The 19,736-nt window shown below is 42.5% G+C and overlaps 1 protein-coding gene across 7 annotated transcripts in view; it reads left to right on the plus strand.

Annotated features, from left to right (window-relative positions):
• sh2d3ca (SH2 domain containing 3Ca) overlaps positions 1 to 19,736 on the plus strand; it is a 304,863-nt gene that overhangs the window by 221,216 nt on the left and 63,911 nt on the right. For 3 of the 7 annotated variants that reach the window (XM_052525967.1, XM_052525968.1, XM_052525970.1), the window contains exons 1-3: positions 5,377 to 5,615; positions 6,933 to 7,619; positions 14,090 to 14,309. In XM_052525967.1, the coding sequence (XP_052381927.1) occupies positions 5,549 to 5,615; positions 6,933 to 7,619; positions 14,090 to 14,309 (974 nt within the window). In that variant the 5' untranslated portion in view covers positions 5,377 to 5,548. Of the gene's footprint in view, positions 1 to 752; positions 1,038 to 5,376; positions 5,616 to 6,932; positions 8,304 to 14,089; positions 14,310 to 19,736 lie in introns of those variants that run through there. The other 4 variants (XM_052525971.1, XM_052525972.1, XM_052525969.1 and 1 more) reach the window with 3 other exon arrangements.

The following is a 19,736-nucleotide window of genomic DNA, read 5'->3' on the forward strand; positions in this document are numbered from 1 at the left end:
GCTCTAAAAGTAAGTGTCATTTCAGCTCTTAAAAACATGCACAACATTTTCCTCATTATTTGACATATATGTAGCTTCATATTTCCATATGGAGGAAATTGAAAACTCCGTAAACAAATACTTTCATGTTTTTGGTTGTTGTTGCATGGTGATGATTTTCGCTGTCATAGACAGTCTGTGGGGAATGCCTTTCCTCATATCATTCATTGGTCTCCCTGTTCGTTCATAGTATATCTTCACTGCATGGAAATCTGTGTTTGTAAGTGTCAGATCGATGGGCCTAGAATCAGATATACTGCAGCCATCTCGTATGTACAAACGGTCCCTCAACAATTCACTAGTGGTCCCAGACTCCCGGGGTAAAATAACAACAACAGACCAGAGATCTGATAGGCAGCTGGGGCTTTCAGTTTCATTAAGGAATCATTTATTATTAACTGCAGTCTGTGGGAAAAGGTCTCGCATGCATGCAGCGCTATCAGCCTCTGTCAGGCGCTGTCTGTTACATGCAGGGAGGGCCGGTTGTCTGCACCTAAGATTAGCACACACACACACACACACACACACACACACACACACACACACACACACACACACACACACACACACACACACACACACACACACACACACACACACACACACACACACACACACACACACACACATACACCGTACACCGTACACCGCTGCACTACTTCTGCATAGCCACAATACAGTGACATGCAACAGGCTCCTCTACTCTCACCTCCTGTTATCTACTCCCCACTGGCTAACACAGGAAGCACAGAGGCCTGTCTACTCCACTTCTTCTGTGTGCATACATTTACACATCTGTTCTTGTGGAGTGGAACTGAACTGAACTGTGGCTAGATAGAGAAGAGGTTGGTTGGTTAAAGGAGTGGTTAGTTCCTGCTCTTAAAGACAGTCTACTTGGCACTGGAGATCGAGTAGCTCTCTTCCCCCCCGCAGTAAGATAGTCAGTAAGCCTGAAGTTGGACCCCACAGCCTCACCATGAGCGGAAAACGGAAACTGAGTAAGTAGCCTACTACGGTGTGTGTGGAGTACCACTTCAGTGTGTTTGTGTGTGTGTGTGTGTGGTTAGAGGCTGAGGATTCACGTTAATCATTAACTAAATGCACCTCTCTTACAATTATGTCATGCTAGTGACCGTAGTAATGCGATATCTGTGTTTGAGACACCTGCCATTCCTCTCACTGGTCTCATGCAAATAAAGCTTTAGACAGTATAACACACAAAAAATATCTACAGTGTAACATCTATCTTTTTAGGCTGACCTAGATACAGGCTTCTTTCTGATGAATAAATTAAGAGGGACATAGTAAATAATGCACTTCTGATCTAGTTTAAGGGTGTGCTACAGCTGCTAGCCTACACCATTGCAATAACGTGAGTCATGACTATAGACTATGTACATGCATGACAACACCATAGACATCATATACTAAAGCAATAAGGCACAAAGTGCTGTGGTATATGGCCAATATACCACGGCTTAGGGCTGTTCTTAGTCACAACCCAACGCGTCGTGCCTGGATACAGCCCTATATTGGCCATATACCACAAACCCCAGAGGTGCCTTATTATTATTATAATAAATTGGTTACCAACGTATTTAGAGCAGTAAAAATACATCTTTTGTCATAGCCGTGGTATACGGTCTGTTATAACCTGATTGGCTGACAGCCGTGGTATATGAGACCGTAGACCACGGGTATGACAAAACGTTTATTTTTACTGCTCTAACTATGTTGGTAACCAGTTTATAATAGCAATAAGTCATCTCGGAGGTTTGTGATATATGGCCAACATACCACGGCTAAGGGCTGTGGCCAGGCACTCCGCGTTGCGTCGTGCTTGAGAACAGCCCTTAGCCGTGGTATATTGGCCATATAACACACCTCCTCTGGCCTTATTGCTTAAATATACCACGGCTGTCAACCAATCAGCATTCAGGGCTCGAACCACCCAGTTTATATTGTATTAGAATGTATACGCTATATACATGTATATGATAGGCAATTATTGGTCTTAGGTCCTGACCTCAGCCTGGTTTAAGGGAGAAATTTGGTTCATTTTTGTACTTCACTGAGGGGAAGAGGAGGAGGAGGAGGAAGTGTGAAAATACCACACATGCGCGCGCACACACCACAGGACTTCCAAGATAGATGCAGCAGTAGCACACACAGGAAACAGTTCAGTTTCATTGGTTAACTGTTACCTTTGAATGTGCTTCACTCTACAGTGTAGATAGATAATATGGACGATGTCACAGCTACAAAATGATCCTTTAGTGGTATTACAGGCTTTGGTTTTTCTGTTAATATTTTGAGGTTGGACATTAGCACGTTAGCACATTGGGCGCGCCGATTGGTGTCATCTCGCTTCTCGTTAATCAGAAGGTGTTTCACCTGTGCTGTCCCAGGTGATATTTAAGAGTGGCTGGACCAGTGCTCCAGTTGTGTTGAGAGATGTGAAGGGTTAACACCTTTAACACCTCTCACTATTTGATTTATAAAAAATATAAAAAATATATTCTTTATCTGATCTTCATTTTCTCCACTTTTTGGTTTGCTTCCTGTCTTTTAAGTATGATGTGGGTTTGTATTTTGTTTGTCTCTTGAGCAAATTTAGTGGGCGCTCAGAGTGGGTGTCTTTTATGTCCCAGTTGTTGTTGCTAGTCAACTTTCAGTGGACGACCCCCTTGTGTGTCTTTCAGAACCCCTCCTAGAACCCCCACCTGTTTAGTTTTGGTTGTTGTCAGTCACTCTTTTTTTAGTTCCCCCTTCTGTTTTTGCGACAATTTTTTTGTTTCTTGCTGGGGAACGTAATAGTGGCCGCTGCCTCTTTGACGACAAAGTAAAGACAAAACGTGTAGTTTCTGTTTCATCCTCCTATCCAGTACAGTGCTGTCCGAGTTCTCTCTGTAAATGGTCTTCATATAGAAACACACATGGGAATCTAGAAAAAGTGCATAGAACAATTACTTTGAAAGTATTGGAGCCTACTGTAGCCTCACTTTCTGAAATCACAGGTATAAAAAAGCAGGCTAACTAAGAAATGCAACAAGGCCTACATTCCCCATCACCACTGCGTCATCATCATCATGTGATGTGCCGATCATCACGTGAGATGTTTTCCCTCCATTTCCCCCCACACAAACGGACTAATTGTGTGCAACAAACATTGTTAATTATCCTTGCAAACCTATGGCTAATCACTCAAACATTATGCTTTTGTTCATGTAAAATAACAAATGTCAGTCTGGTAATCAAGGTTATTATAGTTTTGTTTTTTCTATTAGTTTTTTTCTATTAGTTTCATCGATCTTTATTTGAAATTCAGTTTAGTTTCTTATTTGCTAGTTTTTATTTAGTTGTATAAACATTATTATATTTTGTTTTTTAAATATTTAGTTTTAGTTTTAATTTGAGTGTTAGGGACAGAAAGCATGACTGGGGGCCATTTGTGTTGTATAGTGTTTTTGTTTTGTGTGTTTTTTGGGATGTCATTTCTCGCAACTGGGGGGCAGTAATATGATGTGCAAGTGACATTTAAGATACATATACAATTATATTAATTTTTGTGGATGAATTTACTGCCAGATGCCTTTCATTAAGTTTTTGCTCTGAAAATTGCGCTATGTTTTTGCCCATTGAAAACTATTCAATAAGCCTACAAATGTTCAAAAACTACAAGGCTACTTCCTGGAAAATATGTCACTTTCATACATAAGGGGCACATTCAGCAGTATGCAATGTTTTGGAATGTTCAGATAGGCTATTTCTATGTAGAACAAACATGCCTCTGACATGTAGAATACGGAGTCACATCAGCTCTAATCATGGCATTTTTATCTGGAACGTTGGAGAACGTTTGGCAACTGAACGTAGCCAAGATCTTGGGTCATGTCATAGGTTAAGTTAAATTGGTGGAAGGAAATCCTCGCTCGCCCATGTTTACACCAATTCAATGCTTTTTAACATTAGTAGCGCATATAAAGAAGAATCAATTTTGCTACCTAGATCATTTTTTCATTGATAGCTAGTAATGGCTAGTGATACACAAGCTAGGCCATTTTAGCTCTCGAAAACCCTTGTTTGCCGTATGTAAAGGTTTCCAGCGGTTTGTACAAAATAAAAAAACGTTTCCAAAAACGTACTGCAAGCGATGCGTGTTAATGTTTAGACTCTAGACCAAAACTTTAGAGCAAGCGTCGGGCTCTTAACAAAACTACCACGGTCAGAAGATACTATCGTCAATAGGCGCTAAAGTAGTTAGCGTCTATGAATGGGGTGAACCTATATGAAACAGCATTTACTTGCCAGATTCAGTAGCTTGACCCCCCCCAAAATAAAAAAAAAATAAAAAAATAATTTAAAACGTATTCAACTTTTGCCCAAAGTTTAGGGGAAAAAAACAAAAAGGGACATCATTAATTTTTTAACATTTTAGTTCGTTTCGGAGTCAAAGATAATTAGTTTCTGTTTAGTTTTTCAAACAGGTTTGTTATTTTCATGATTCATTATCGGATAATTTTTCATTTACTATAACAACCTTGCTGGTAATCATGTCATTCACTTAACAGTGTTTATCTCTGTTTAAAAAGTCAAACAGTTCTAGTCACCACACCGTTGTGAACTGGCCAGCCGGTAAACTCACAACTTTATTCATATCAAATTTTATTTGTCACATACACGTGTTTAGCAGATGTTATTGCGGGTGTAGCGAAATGCTTGTGTTTCTTGCTCCAACAGTGCAGTAATATCGAACAAGTAAAATCTAACAATATACACACGATCTAAAGTAAAGGAATGGAATTAACAGTATATCAATATTTGGATGAGCAATGTCAAAGCCGCATTGACTAAAACACAGTCGAATAGGATAGAATACATGAGATGAGTAATGCAAAATATGTAAACATGATTAAAGTGACTAGTGTTCCAATTATTAAAGTGGCCAGTGATTTCAAGTCTATGTATATAGGTCAGCAACCTCTAATGATATGTGCTATCTGGAATCCTTGGGATGTCCCTACCCCATTGAAGTCTACATTTATATATTTTTTGATTTAACCTTTATTTTATCAGTCATACGGCCAAGGTCTCTTTTACAGAGGATCCCTGATATACATAAATGACAGAAAATACACACATCAAAATATAAATAAGAAATGCAAGCAGAAAGAAAAACACAGTCTTAAAAAACAAACCCATTTGTCAGCAATAAGGGCCTCAACTAGTCTAAATAAGGCCAGGTTTGATTGCTTCTTTAATTAGCACAACCGTTTTCAACTGTGCTAACATAATTGCAAAAGCGTTTTCTAATGATCAATTAGCCTTTAAAAATGATCAACTTATTAGCTAACACAACGTGCCATTGGAACACAGGTGTGATGGTTGCTGATAATGGGCCTCTGTACACCTATGTAGATATTCCATTAAAAATCAGCTGTTCCCAGCTACAATAGTCACTTACAACATTAATACAACATGTATTTCTGATCAATTTGATGTTATTTTAATGGACAACAAATGTGCTTTTCTTTCAAAAACAAGGACATTTCTAAGTGACCCCAAACTTTTGAACGGTAAGTGTATATTTTTTGTAAATGTTTTTTTCTTCACGATATTGGAGATTTTCCCGTTACTCCATTTTCATATCAGGTGACTCCACATGGGGTAACTGATGGATTTTGATTCGTTATTTTTTTTAAATGTTACTTAGCACGCACGGGTGCGTCAATAGACTCTTATTAACTAAGCAGTGTGTTAATTTAACACTGGTTCCAGTGTGCATACGGTCCCAATTTGTCAGTGTTGATTTAACACTGGAGAATTTTATCTCCAATTTATCTCGCTCGAGTTGTTTTGATTGATTATTCATTTGCTATCACAAAAGGGGTCCCCGTTTTTTGGGATTGGTCTGAGTGGGGAGGGGAAAACTAGCTGTTATTGGGCAGAGAGGTTTGAAACTCTTTCTTATTGGTCTATTAAATAATTTACCCCCTGGCGATGTCACCATGCAGGCCAAAACTCCATCCAACCAAAACAGGCAGGAATTTCAGGCGGTCACAATTAAAGGGCAATACAATTTCACAGTATTATTTCTAACCTCATAGTTTGGAAATATATATAAAACAAAAAGGCAAATCAAATTTAACTTCACTGGGCCTTTAAGTCATTGTTGCCATTTGGATCTGGAGTTGTGTTTACAAAAATGTACAGTCTTCAGAATCATCTGCACTGTAAATAGACTAAATAGCCTACCACCTATTTTGCATTTGATCTACTGTCTCTGTCTCAACTTTTGCGGCTCCACACCAACTAAATAGGTTGCTAGTGCTGGGTCCCCTATCTTAACACATCACCTTCTTCAATATTCAATTGAAATAATTGTTTCAAAAGAACGAGTTAGCTCCTACACCTAAGACAAGCGCTTTCCGTTCCTGCCCAGTGTTTATGTATTGTTCCCCTGGACCCCGAGAGGCTGTTCTGGCTCTCCCACCAACTCTCAATCTGACCATGTTATACTGTTAACTTTGAACAGCTTGAAGTTTCTGAAGAAAAAACAACAGCTATACATGCCAGCAGTCACCTCTTGCACTCCAACAACCCAGCCCAGGGGGTCACGTTCCAAACATTCTAGAACACACGCAACATTCTAGAACACGTAAACAGTGTATAAAAGCAATAATGTGAGGAAAGCAAAGACATCAGAATATATTTAAAAAACAAGGTTAAAACATTAAGAATTGATTGCTGACATGCAAAACATTTTGGGACTATATCGACAATGGATTAATGAAGCAAATACCAAATGTTTTTGAGTGAAAATTTATTTGAAGAGCATTCCAGGGATACTACTGTAAATGTATGACACATTATCTGTCTGTTTCCCTCAACAGGTTTAAAGTGGTTTGGAATTCTCCCTAACTTCTCCTTCCGTCGCAGCTCATTGTCTGACAAATTCGACTCCAAGTCCTCCTCCGCCGAGCCTGATGGGGCTGGGGCTGTGGAGTCGTTTTTTGACGACATGGATATGATGCATCCATGCGCATCCAGCTCCAGCGACAACTACACGCACATGGGCACCTTTCCCCGCTTCCTCCTCAGGAAGAGTGACAAGAGTGGGAATTCTGGGAAGAGAGGGACCAAGAAGATCAAGGAGAAGACAGGGGCAAGGCTGGGCAGGAGTCAGAGCCAGCGGCCGGCAGGGGACCATGTGTGTAGCTCTCACCTGCTCATGGCACAATCCAGCCGGCCTGGCTCCAGAAAGGACCAGCCTCTCTCACCTTTATCCACCCAGGCTGGTCCTGGTCCAAGGCCCCAACGGGACCAAGGGCTGCCTCCCATCCCCAGAGGAGGATCACTCGATAGGAATGAACACGGAGACCCACAGGCTCACTGTGAGGAAGAAGAACCACACCAAGGGCAGCTTATGTCAGCTCAGGATGTGGGGCCTCGTACCTCTAACGCCCCGCCGCTCACTTGTGAAGACGTCTCCAAAGAACACGCATTCACCACTGATCAGGGTGCAGCTTCAGATACAGCTTCAACTGGTGGGGCTAGAAGGAACCTTGCTACTGTTCCTGGTCAGTCTGATTTCGTCTCATCATAGACCCAGGGCTGTAAACATGCACCTGTTATCCATCAATAATGATAAGCCGGGGGCCTCCCGAGTGGTGCAGTGGTCTAAGACACTGCATTGCAGTGCTAGCTGTGCCAATAGAGAGCCTGGTTCGAGTCCAGGTTCTGTCGCAGTCGGCCACGACCGGCAGACCCATGGGGCGGTGCACAATTGGCCCAGCATCGTCCGGGATTGGGAGGGTTTGTCCGGCAGGGATGTTCATGTCCCATCGCGCACTAGCCACTCCTGTGGCGGGCCGGGCGCAATGCACACTGACACGGTAGCCAGGTGTACGGTGTTTCCTCCGACACATTGATGAAGGCTGGCTTCTGGGTTAAGCGGGCATTGTGTCAAGAAGTAGTGTGGCTTGGCTGGGTTGTGTTTCGGAGGAGGCACGGCTCTCGACTTTCGCCTCTCCCGAGTCCGTACGGGAGTTGCAACGATGGGACAAGACTGTAAACTACCAATTGGATACCACTATTTACTAAAAATAGGAAAGCACCCTTTGCTGGCCTGTTCTGAGTGATCTGAAGGAGAAAATTGTGTTTGAAAAAATACAATGCTATTTTTCAAAGAGCAAGTTAACTACTGACTTTCAGCATGCATATAGGGAAGGATACTCAACTTACAGTATACTGCACTGACTCAGGTGACTGATTAATTTAAGTTGTATTTTTCAAATAAAATTTAATTTGTAACACGCGCCGAATAGAACAGGTATTAGTGAAATGCTTTCTTACAAGCCCTTAACCAACAATGCAGTTAAGAAAAATACCCCCCCCCCCACCCCCCAAAAAAAGGAACAAATAATTAAAGAGCAGCAGTATGTATATAAAGGGGGTACCAGTACAGAGTCAATGTGCGGGGGCACCGGTTAGTTGAGGTAATTGAAGTCATATGTAGGTAGAGTTATTAAAGTTACTGTGCATAGATAATAAACAGAGTAGCAGCAGCGTAAAAGAGGGGAGGGGGGCAATGCAAATAGTCTGGGTAGAAATTTGATTAGATGTTCAGGAGTCTTATGGCTTGGGGGTAGACTTGGTGCTCCGGTACCGAGAGAGAACAGTCTATGACTAGGGTGGCTGGAGTCTTTGACAATTTTTAGGGCCTTCCTCTGACACCGCCTGGAATAGAGGTCCTGGATGGCAGGAAGCTTGGCCCCAATGATGTACTCTGGCCATAAGGACCAAATAAAATGTAATTTGTCACATACATAAGGTTAGCAGATGTTAATGCGAGTGTAGCGAAATGCTTGTGCTTCTAGTTCCGACCATGCAGTAATATCTAACAAGTCATCTAACCTAAAAATTTGTGTAAAGGAATGAATAAGAATAAATAAAAATATATGAATGAGCGATGGCCGAACGGCATAGGCAAGATGCAGTAGATGGTATAGAGTACAGTATATACATATGAGATGAGTAATGTAGGGTATGTAAACATTATATAAAGTGGCATTGTTTAAAGTGGCTAGTGATACATTTATTACATCAATTTTTCCATTATTAAAGTGGCTAGAGATGAGTAAATATGCTGGCAGCAGCCACTCAATGTTAGTGATGACTGTTTACCAGTCTGATGGCCTTGAGATAGAAGCTGTTTTTCAGTCTCTCGGTCCCCGCTTTGATGCACCTGTACTGACCTCGCCTTCTGGATGATAGCAGGGTGAACAGGCAGTGGCTCGGGTGGTTGTCCTTGATGATCTTTTTGGCCTTCCTGTGACATCGGGTGGTGTAGGTGTCCTGGAGGGCAGATAGTTTGCCCCCGGTGATGCGTTGTGCAGACCTCACTACCCTCTGGAGAGCCTTACGGTTATGGGCGGAGCAGTTGCCGTACCAGGCGGTGATACAGCCCGACAGGATGCTCTCTACTGTGCGTCTGTAAAAGTTTGTGAGTGTTTTTGGTGACAAGCCGAATATCTTCAGCCTCCTTCAGCCAACCACACCACGCTGTCTGTGTGGGTGGACCATTTCAGTTTGTCCGTGATGTGTACGCCGAGAAATTTAAAACTTTCCACCCTCTCCACTACTGTCCCGTCGATGTGGATAGGGGGCTGCTACGTCTGCTGTTTCCTGAAGTCCACGATCATCTGTTTTGTTGACGTTGAGTGTGAGGTTATTTTCCTGACACCACACTTCGAGAGCCCTCACCTTCTCCCTGTAGGCCATTTCATCGTTGTTGGTAATCAAGCATACCACTGTAGTGTCGTCTGCAAACTTGATGCTTGAGTTGGAGGCGTGCATGGCCACGCAGTCGTGGGTGAACAGGGAGTCCAGGAGAGGGCTGAGAACGCACCCTTGTGGGGCCCCAGTGTTGAGGATCAGCGGGGTGGAGATGTTGTTACCTTCCCTCACCACCTGGGGGCGGCCCGTCAGGAAGTCCAGGACCCAGTTGCACAGGGTGGGGTTGAGATCCAGGGTCTCGAGCTTAATGACGAGTTTGGAGGGTACTATGGTGTTAAATGCTGAGCTATAGTCGATGAACAACATTCTTACATAGGTATTCCTCTTGTCCAGATGGGTTAGGGCACAGTGCGATTGCGTCGTCTGTGGACCTATTGGGGTGGTAAGCAACTTGGAGTGGGTCTAGGATGTCAGGTAGGGTGGAGGTGATATGGTCCTTGACTAGTCTCTCAAAGCAATTCATGATGACGGAAGTGAGTGCTACGGGGCGGTAGTCATTTAGCTCAGTTACCTTAGCAGGTACCTAACAGGAACAATGGTGGCCCTCTTGAAGCATGTGGGAACAGCAGACTGGGATAAGGATTGATTGAATATGTCCGTAAACACACCAGCCAGCTGGTCTGCGCATGCTCTGAGGACGCGGCTGGGGATGCCGTCTGGGCCTGCAGCCTTGCATTTAAATGTTTTACTCGCATTTGCTGCAGTGAAGGAGAGCCTGCATGTCAAGTGGCACTGTCTTGTCCTCAAAGCGAGCAAAGAAGTTGTTTTGTCTGTCTGTGATACGAGAATTCTGTTCTCAATGTTCATAAGCCCAATTCACTACTGAAACCCAGAATTTGTAAGAAACGGGTTGAAATGAATCAGACGGAGGCCCAGCTACGATAGTCAGTAAGTTTATTTACGAGAGCGCGCTGCTCTGTTGTACAAGACAATTCATTTTATACTGGCTTCTCACCCACACCCATTCACACTAATATACGCACACACATTGACACTAACATACGCACACACATTTCCTGCTACCAAGCCGACAAAGATTAGGGGATTCCGTGAGATTTACTCCCCCTCCTCCCTCAAGATAGGGAGACTCTGGGAAGTACTCTGTGTCCCCAGCCAAGGTCGGCACTGAATCTTGCTCAGACAGAACGTTCTGGTCTGTTTTTAAGATACTATTATAGACATATTGTACAGACTATGGTTATACATAATTCTAATCAATTTCATACGATTATATGGCTTCAGGGTGGAATATTCTAGTCATTCATATAAATTCCATCAACAGTCTGGGAGCACGACATTGTGGTCCGCGATGGGGCTGGTTTTTCTTTAGTAGTCTGTGATTGACTGCCACATACCTCTCATGTCTGAGCCGCTGAATTGCGACTCTACTTTGTCTCTATACTGACGCTTAGCTTGTTTGATTGCCTTGCGGAGGGAATAGCTACACTGTTTGTATTCGGTCATGTTTCTGGTCACCTTGCCCTGATTAAAAGCAGTGGTTCGTGCTTTCAGTTTTGCGCGACTGCCGCCATCAATCCAGGGTTTCTGGTTGGGGAATATTTTAATTGACGCTGTGGGTACAACATCACCGATGCACTTGCTAATAAACTCGCTCACCGAATCAGCATATTCATCAATGTTGTTGTTCGATGCATTGCGGAACATATCCCAGTCCACGTGATTGAAGCAATCTTGAAGCGTGGAATCCGATTGGTCGGACCAGCGTTGAACAAACCTGAGCGCGGGTGTTTCCTGTTTTAGTTTCTGTGTATAGGCTGGGAGCAACAAAATGGAGTCATGGTCAGCTTTTCCGAAAGTAGGGCGGGGGAGGACCTTATATGCGTCGCGGATGTTAGAATAACAATGATCCAGGGTTTTGCCAGCCCGGGTTGCGCTATCAATATGCTGATATAATTTAGGAAGCCTTGTTTTCAGATTAGCCTTGTTAAAATCCCAAACTACAATAAATGCAGCCACAGGATATGTGGTTTCCAGTTTACATCCAGTCGAATGAAGTTCTTTCAGGGTCTGCTGTGATTATGATCTAAGAGAATTCTCTTGGTAGATAATGCGGTAGGCATTTGATTGTGAGGAATTCTAAGTCAGGTGAACAAAAGGACTTCCTGTATGAGTTATGAGTTCCTGTATGTTGTTATGATCACACCACGTCTTGTTAATCATAAGGCATACACCCCCGCCCTTCTTCTTACCAGATAGATGCTTGTTTCTGTCGGCGCGATGCATGAAGAAACCAGGTGGCTGTACCGACTCCGATAGTGTCTCGAGTGAGCCATGTTTCCGTGATGCAAAGAACATTACAGTCTATGATGTCTCTCTGGAATGCTACCGTGCTCGAATTTCGTCTACCGTGTTGTCAAGAGACTGGACATTGGCGAGTAGTATGCTCGGGAGCGGTGCGCGATGTGCCCGTCTATGGAACCTGACCAGAAGACCGCTCCGTCTGCCCCTTCTACATCACTGTTTTTTTGGGTCGCCGGCTGGGATCCGATCCATTGTCCTGGGTGGGGGGCCAAACAGAGGATCCGCTTCGGGAAAGTCGTATTCCTGGTCATAATATTGGTGAGTTGACGTTGCTCTTATATCCAATAGTTCCTCCCGACTGTATGTAATAAAACCCAAGATTTCCTGGGGTAAGAATGTAAGAAATAACATATAAAAAAAAAAATACTGCATAGTTTCCTAGGAACGCGAAGCGAGGCGGCCATCTCTGTCAGCGCCGGAAGTTAACACCATCGTTATGTTTGGAGGAAAAAGGGGAGGCTTGCAAGCCAAAGAACACCATCCCAACTGTGAAGCACGGGGGTGGCAGCATCATGTTGTGGGGGTACTTTGCTGCAGGAGGGACTGGTGCACTTCACAAAATTGATGGCATCATGAGGGAGGAATATTATGTGGATATATTGATGCAAATTCTCAAAAACTTCCCAGGAAGTTAAAGCTTGGTCGTAAATGTGTCTTCCAAATGGATATAATGGTGATCCTAACTTTTACTAGGATTAATGTCAGGAATAGTGAAAAACTGAGTTTAAATGTGTTTGGCTAAACTTCCGACTTCAACTGTACATACCCCACCAGACACGCCACAATGGGTTTCTTCATGGTACCCAAACCAAAAACGAATGTAATGCGTCCATCAGGTATGTATAAAACCATGTCATCGTGGAATGCTCTGCCACCAGAGGTTATTCAGGTAAAAAGCAAGTTTAGCTTTAAAAAAACAGATAAACATCTTGTATCACAGCGCCTCTCCTCTTTCTAAAGATCTAATTTAACTGTACGGTATATAGGTACACTCAACAAAAATATCAACGCAACATGTAAAGTGCTAGTCCCCCCATGTTTCATGAGCTGAAATTAAAGATATATTTCTCTCAACTTTTGTGCACAAATTTGTTTACATCCCTGTTAGTGAGCATTTCTCCTTTTCCTAGATAATCCATCCACCTGATAGGTGTGGCATATCAATAAGCTGATTAAACAACTGATGAATCTGTGGGTTTGCACAACTGAAGAATTTCTGCACAAACCGTCAGAAAGCGTTTTAGGGAAGCTCATCCGCCGCCATCACCTTATTATGTTTCAGCATAATAATGCACGGCCCCACGTTCTTCCATGGCCTGCATACTGACCAAACATGTCACCCATTGAGCATGTTTGAGATGCTCTGGATCGACGTGTACAACAGCGTGTTCCAGTTCCCGCCAATATCCTGCAACTTCGCACAGCCATTGAAGAGGAGTGGGACAACATTCCACAGGCCACAATCAACAGCCTGATCAACTTTATGCAACAGAGATGTGTCGTGCTGCATGAGGCAATTGGTGGTCACACCAGATACTGACTGGTTTTCTGATCCACACCCCTATATTTTTTAAAAAGGTATCTGTGACCAACAGATGCATATCTGTATTCCCAGTCATGTGAAATCCGAGATAAAGGCCTAATTAATTTACTTAAATTTACTGATTTCCTGTAACTCAGTAAAATCTTTGAAATTGTTGCTTGTTGCATTTATATTTTTGTTTAGTGTATATGAATAGTGTTAAAATAGTATTTTTGTTGTCTCTCTGTCTTACCAATATATAACTTTTATTTAGGATTTAATGTAATATCTTATGATGTTCTTGTTCTGTACTTTGTCATGTAATTGTACATTTTATGTGGACCCCAGGAAGAGTATCTGCACGTGCAGTAGCTAATGGGATCCTAATAAACTAAACTATCCACACAGAGCCACCTGAAACCCCCAAGCTTCTAAAGAAAACCTTGCAGCAGCCTGGGACCCTTGTCACCCATCAGATCGAGGAGGGCCTCCCCATCAAGAGAGCCGATAACCTGGTAACAGACAGTAACTCCAGCCCCCTGCCTGAGAGGGCCTCCAGTGGTTCTACTGATAGAGACCTGGGAGAGGGCCTTCAGAGGGAAAGCCAGGCTGTTAAACCTGTGGACAGGTGAGGCTTATTATTTTATTGAATATCAACCATAACTGCCATTTTGGATGTGGAAAAACTGTACTACAGCTGACTACTGATTCCTAATTGATTACTGTCTATCTCTTGTGTAGATCAAACATATAGAACTCTATTATCTCTGATATATACACTTCTAAGATGTCTGGATGCCTCTGTACAGACTACAGACAGGCTGATGCCTAAGCTCCCCTGGCCTTTGAAAGAAAATAGTGTGTCTTTCTGTCCGAGGACATTCTGCATTCTTCATGATGTCACTCCTTTACAGGAAGGCCCATAGGAGAATACAAATATCACAGAGTTCAAGTTCTAACCTATCCAAAACTTACTTTTGAGACAATGGCAAAATATGTCTCAAGCTTGTATTGATCATTAGTAAAAGTGTTGCAAAAGTGACATGGGTGTAGCAGCATTATTATAGCAGCATGTCTGCAGTAAAGACGTCCTGGAATGCAACCAGTGACGCAAAGTTTGGTGCTATCATCTCGAGCATCCTCCGTTCACTATTCAAACCCCGATTCCCAACAGCCGGCCAGTTCACTTGTGGCAAGTTGCCGGTGAACAGACATTCAGAAGGGAATTGATTCGTGCGCAGCAGATCTCTTTACTGACCATGGTTGGGTGAGAAAATCGTGGGCCCTTCTTCAATTTGCGAAAAGGTAAAGAATAGCATTAAATAACTCTTAGGCGATAACTTTGCTTGAACAACTTTATTTGTTGTACAAGTCAATGACATCGCTTCATTTCTGTGACGTCTTTGTCGAGTGCAGGTATTCCCAAACTGGGGTACGCGCAATGCCGTCGGGGGTATGCCCCCCCAAAAATTCACATTTTGGAACAGTCCATTTTATATTTTCCAATGGGGCTATACATTTAGGTGAGTTTTTTTCTCTTGCCTGAGTAGCCTCGTTTCACTGCCAAAAATAACATTAATTAAAACGTCTTAGGGATAGGGGGATGTATTTTCACGTCCGGATGAAAAGCGTGCCCAAAGTAAACTGCCTGTTACTCAGGCTCAGAAGCTTGGATATGCATATTATTAGTAGATTTGGATAGAAAACACTCTGACGTTTCCAAAACTGTTTGATAATGTCTGTGAGTATAACAGAACTGATTTGGCAGGCGAACAATTTTTTGAGGTCAATCTGTTTTCCATTAGTTTTCTATGGTAAGCCCTTTTTAATAGGAATCTGCTTGCAGTTTCTATGGCTTCCACTAGATGTCAACAGTACTTAGAAATTGTTTGATGTTTTTCTTTTGAGAAATGAAAAAGTAGCCCTGTTCTTTGCATGTGTCACTCCAGGTGGACTCAAGTCTTTTGGTGCGCGCGACCTGGAAAGCGCTTCACATTGTTTTCGTCCGGTATTGAACACAGTTTATCCCGTCTTAAATTTGATCGATTATTTACGTTTTAGGATACCTAAGTTTGGATTAGAAACATTGTTTGAAATGTTTGGACCAAGTTTACAGGTAACTTATTAGATACCTTGTAGTCATGTTGGGCGAGTTGGAACCGGTGTTTCTGAATCAAACACGCCAAATAAATGGACATTTTGGGGAAATAAAGAAGGATATAGCCAAACGTAGCTGCTCTTCTTTGGTATCTTTTACTGATGGCACAAAAGCCATGACAGAGAGATATAGTGGAGTGGTATCGCGCGTGCAACAGTTTCTCCCGAAGCCACTTGGGTACACCGAGAGGCTCTTGCTGCCAAGGGAATGCCTGACTGCTTGAAAGACGTTTTGGACACAACAGTGAAAATGGTTAACTTTATTAAAGCTTTATTAAAACAAGGCCCCTGAACTCTCATGTATTTTCTGCATTATGCAATGATTTGGGCAGCGACCATGTAACGCTTTTACAACATACAGAAGTGCGCTGGTTATCAAGGGGCAAAGTATTGAGACATTTTTTTGAATTGAGAGATGATCTTAAAGTTTTCTCTGCTGACCATAATTTTCACTTGTCTGACAACTTGCATGATGACGAGCCAATCTGGGTGATGTTTTTTCTCCCCTGAATCATCTAAATCTAGGATTACAGGGACTTTCCGCAACTATATTCAATGTGCGGGACAAAATTGAGGCCATGATTAAGAAGTTGAAGCTCTTCTGCCTGCATTGACAAGGATAACACACAGGTCTGACCATCATTGTATGATTTTTTGTGTGCAAATAAACTCAAACTTACGGACAATATAAAACGTGATATAGCGAAGCACCTGAGCACTTTGCCGAAACGGATGACCCAAACAACTGACTTCATTATCCCTTCCGTGCCCCGCCTACAGTCCACTTACTGTAGTGGTTGTGAAAATATAATTTAATCAAAAGCAACTGCCAGATTTCTGGATTGGGCTGCGCTCAGAGTATCCTGCCTTGGCAAATCGCGCTGTTAAGACTAGAGGTCGACCGGTTATGATTTTTCAACACCGATTATTGGAGGACCAAAAAAGCCGATACCGATTTAATCTGCCAATTTTTTTTCTTTATTTGCAATAATGACAATTACAACAATACCGAATGAACACTTATTTTAACTTAATATAATACATCAATAAAAATCTATTTAGCCTCAAATAAATAATGAAACATGTTCAATTTGGTTTAAATAAATGCAATAAACAAAGTTATGGCTGGTACTGTACGTACACCAAGGTCAATCACTAGCAATATTACAGCAAGAAATCACGGTTGACAACTCCATTGTGTCCTCCTCCCAGAGCGCTAAGAACCTTGGCGTGATCCTGGACAACACCCTGACGTTCTCAACTAACATCAAGGCGGTGTCCCGTTCCTGTAGGTTCATGCTCTACAACATCCGCAGAGTACGACCCTGCCTCACACAGGAAGCGGCGCAGGTCCTAATCCAGGCACTTGTCATCTCCCGTCTTGATTACTGCAACTCGCTGTTGGCTGGGCTCCCTGCCTGTGCCATTAAACCCCTACAACTCATCCAGAACGCCGCAGCCCGTCTGGTGTTCAACCTTCCCAAGTTCTCTCACGTCACCCCGCTCCTCCGCTCTCTCCACTGGCTTCCAGTTGAAGCTCGCATCCGCTACAAGACCATGGTGCTCGCCACGGAGCTGTGAGGGGAACGGCACCTCAGTACCTCCAGGCTCTGATCAGGTCCTACACCCAAACAAGGGCACTGCGTTCATCCACCTCTGGCCTGCTCGCCTCCCTACCACTGAGGAAGTACAGTTCCCGCTCAGCCCAGTCAAAACTGTTCGCTGCTCTGGCCCCCAATGGTGGAACAAACTCCCTCACGACGCCAGGACAGCGGAGTCAATCACCACCTTCCGGAGACACCTGAAACCCCACCTCTTCAAGGAATACCTAGGATAGGGTAAGTAAGGGTAAGTAATCCTTCTCCCCCCCTTCTCCCCCCCAACAAGATTTAGATGCAAGTGGCTGTTCCACTGGTTGTCATAAGGTGTATGCACCAATTTGTAAGTCGCTCTGGATAAGAGCGTCTGCTAAATGACTTAAATGTAAATGTAAATGTAAATGTGAAATGACACGTGGATACAGTTCATGGGATAAGCAACATTTCATAAAGTTCAGAGTAATGTGTGTGTGTGTGTGTGGGGGGGTGAATTAATCAGTTCATAGACCTTAGTCAAAACCTTTTGAATAGCCTGACTGTGTTGCTGTGTTTGTGTGCCAGTTGGCTCCAACAGCATGCCTTCTCTCCCCAGTAGCCCTATTAATCCTTATTATATCCAGGCAGCGTGATGAAAAGGCCTTATTCTGAGCTAAACCACGAACATGAACAGACTTTGTTAACAGCAAAGAATACTATGTGTATGGAGACAAGATTAAAAGACTGTGAGGAAGACTGTGTCGAAGTAACAAACATTTATTACTAGAACGGGGGGAAGGAAAAACGACAGGTCAAGGGCAGGTTACCACGTTATGCTACACTCTAAAAATAAAAGGTTCCTGGAGTATCCTTCAGGGGTTCTTCAAATTGAAACTGTGGGTGAACCCATATAAGTTCTTCAAAGAACCCCTTTTAGCGGATCCTCAAAGAACTACCCCCCCCTGTTATTATTATTAATAATATGCATAGCAATAACACAATATTTTAGTGGCAAAGCAGAATATATTTTTTTAAATGAGGTAAACTCCCAGGAGAATCCCAAGTCCCATGTGTATATCCTCTGGCGTGTTGACATTAATGTGTTGATGTTATCCATAGGCAGAATTTTTTTTTTTTAAGTGCATGGTGATCTAACATGTTTCCTGTTATATTCATCAGAGGTGTAGGGAGGGTGAAGTCTGTGAATCCCAAAAAATAGTTATTACAAAGATGATTAACAAAACATGCACACAACAGTGTTCATACTGTAGCACAGTTGGTAGAGCATGGCGCTTGTAACGCCAGGGGAGTGGGTTCGATTCCCGGGACCACCCATTGACTGTAAGTCGCTTTGATAAAAGCGTCTGCTAAATGGCATTTATTATTATTATTCATACCTTGGTTTTTGTTGGTAAATATGAATTTAAAAAACTGTTTTGATAATGGTTTTCATATTCATACCTTCCCCATAATGTATATAGGCCTATGGGATATTCATTGAAGAGGGATGCTAAATGTGATCTGCATGACATACCAATACCAATTGACATACCTTTGAATGTCTCATCTGTATTACCTACAGACACAAAACTTTGCAGTTCAGTCATCTGCACCTAATACAGCTAGCCTTCAACATGTTCTTATAGCCTACATATTCTTAACTCTTTGTTTATTGATATCCATTGAATTGTGTCCATTTTCTGTTTTAGAAAGATTTGCAGAAATATGAAAAGATAGACGGTATGATCATAAAAGGGTACAAACCTTATCTTAAACTGAGTTGATCTTTAAATTGTTCATTTTAGTGACTGCACCTGCTGTCTTTTCAAATCCCAATGTTTCTGTTGGGCAGTTCGGTTCCTGCAAGAACCCCCATCAACTAAGGAGGTTCCTCAATGAACCCCAAATCCTATAGGGTTCTTGGAAGAACCTTTTTGGGGGCAATTTTCAGTGCCAAGAACCCTAAGGTTCTTAGAAGAACCCTTGTTTGAACCCCTATTTTTTTCTTTAGAGTGTATGTAGTTAAAACCTCTCGTTCTCTCAAACGGAATTAGTGAACATAAAAGTTAGATCAGGAGAAACGACACGGATTATCCAGTCGCAGTACATTTTAATGACCTAAAACATGACATTTCTACCTTTTTTATACATTTATTTTTGAGATTTTATGGCATAGAGAAAGTTAAGATGTCAGACAAGGGAGGTGATATAAATAATACTCTGAGCAAAAGAGAATGTTTTTGGATTTTCACCCTCCCAGACATTATTTCCTAGAGGTCTTAATGATGAAATGGTCATGCATGTTATGTTGTAAATGTGAACAT

The sequence above is a fragment of the Oncorhynchus keta genome, chromosome 9 (assembly GCF_023373465.1).
Source record: "Oncorhynchus keta strain PuntledgeMale-10-30-2019 chromosome 9, Oket_V2, whole genome shotgun sequence".
Classification (NCBI taxonomy): domain Eukaryota; kingdom Metazoa; phylum Chordata; class Actinopteri; order Salmoniformes; family Salmonidae; genus Oncorhynchus; species Oncorhynchus keta.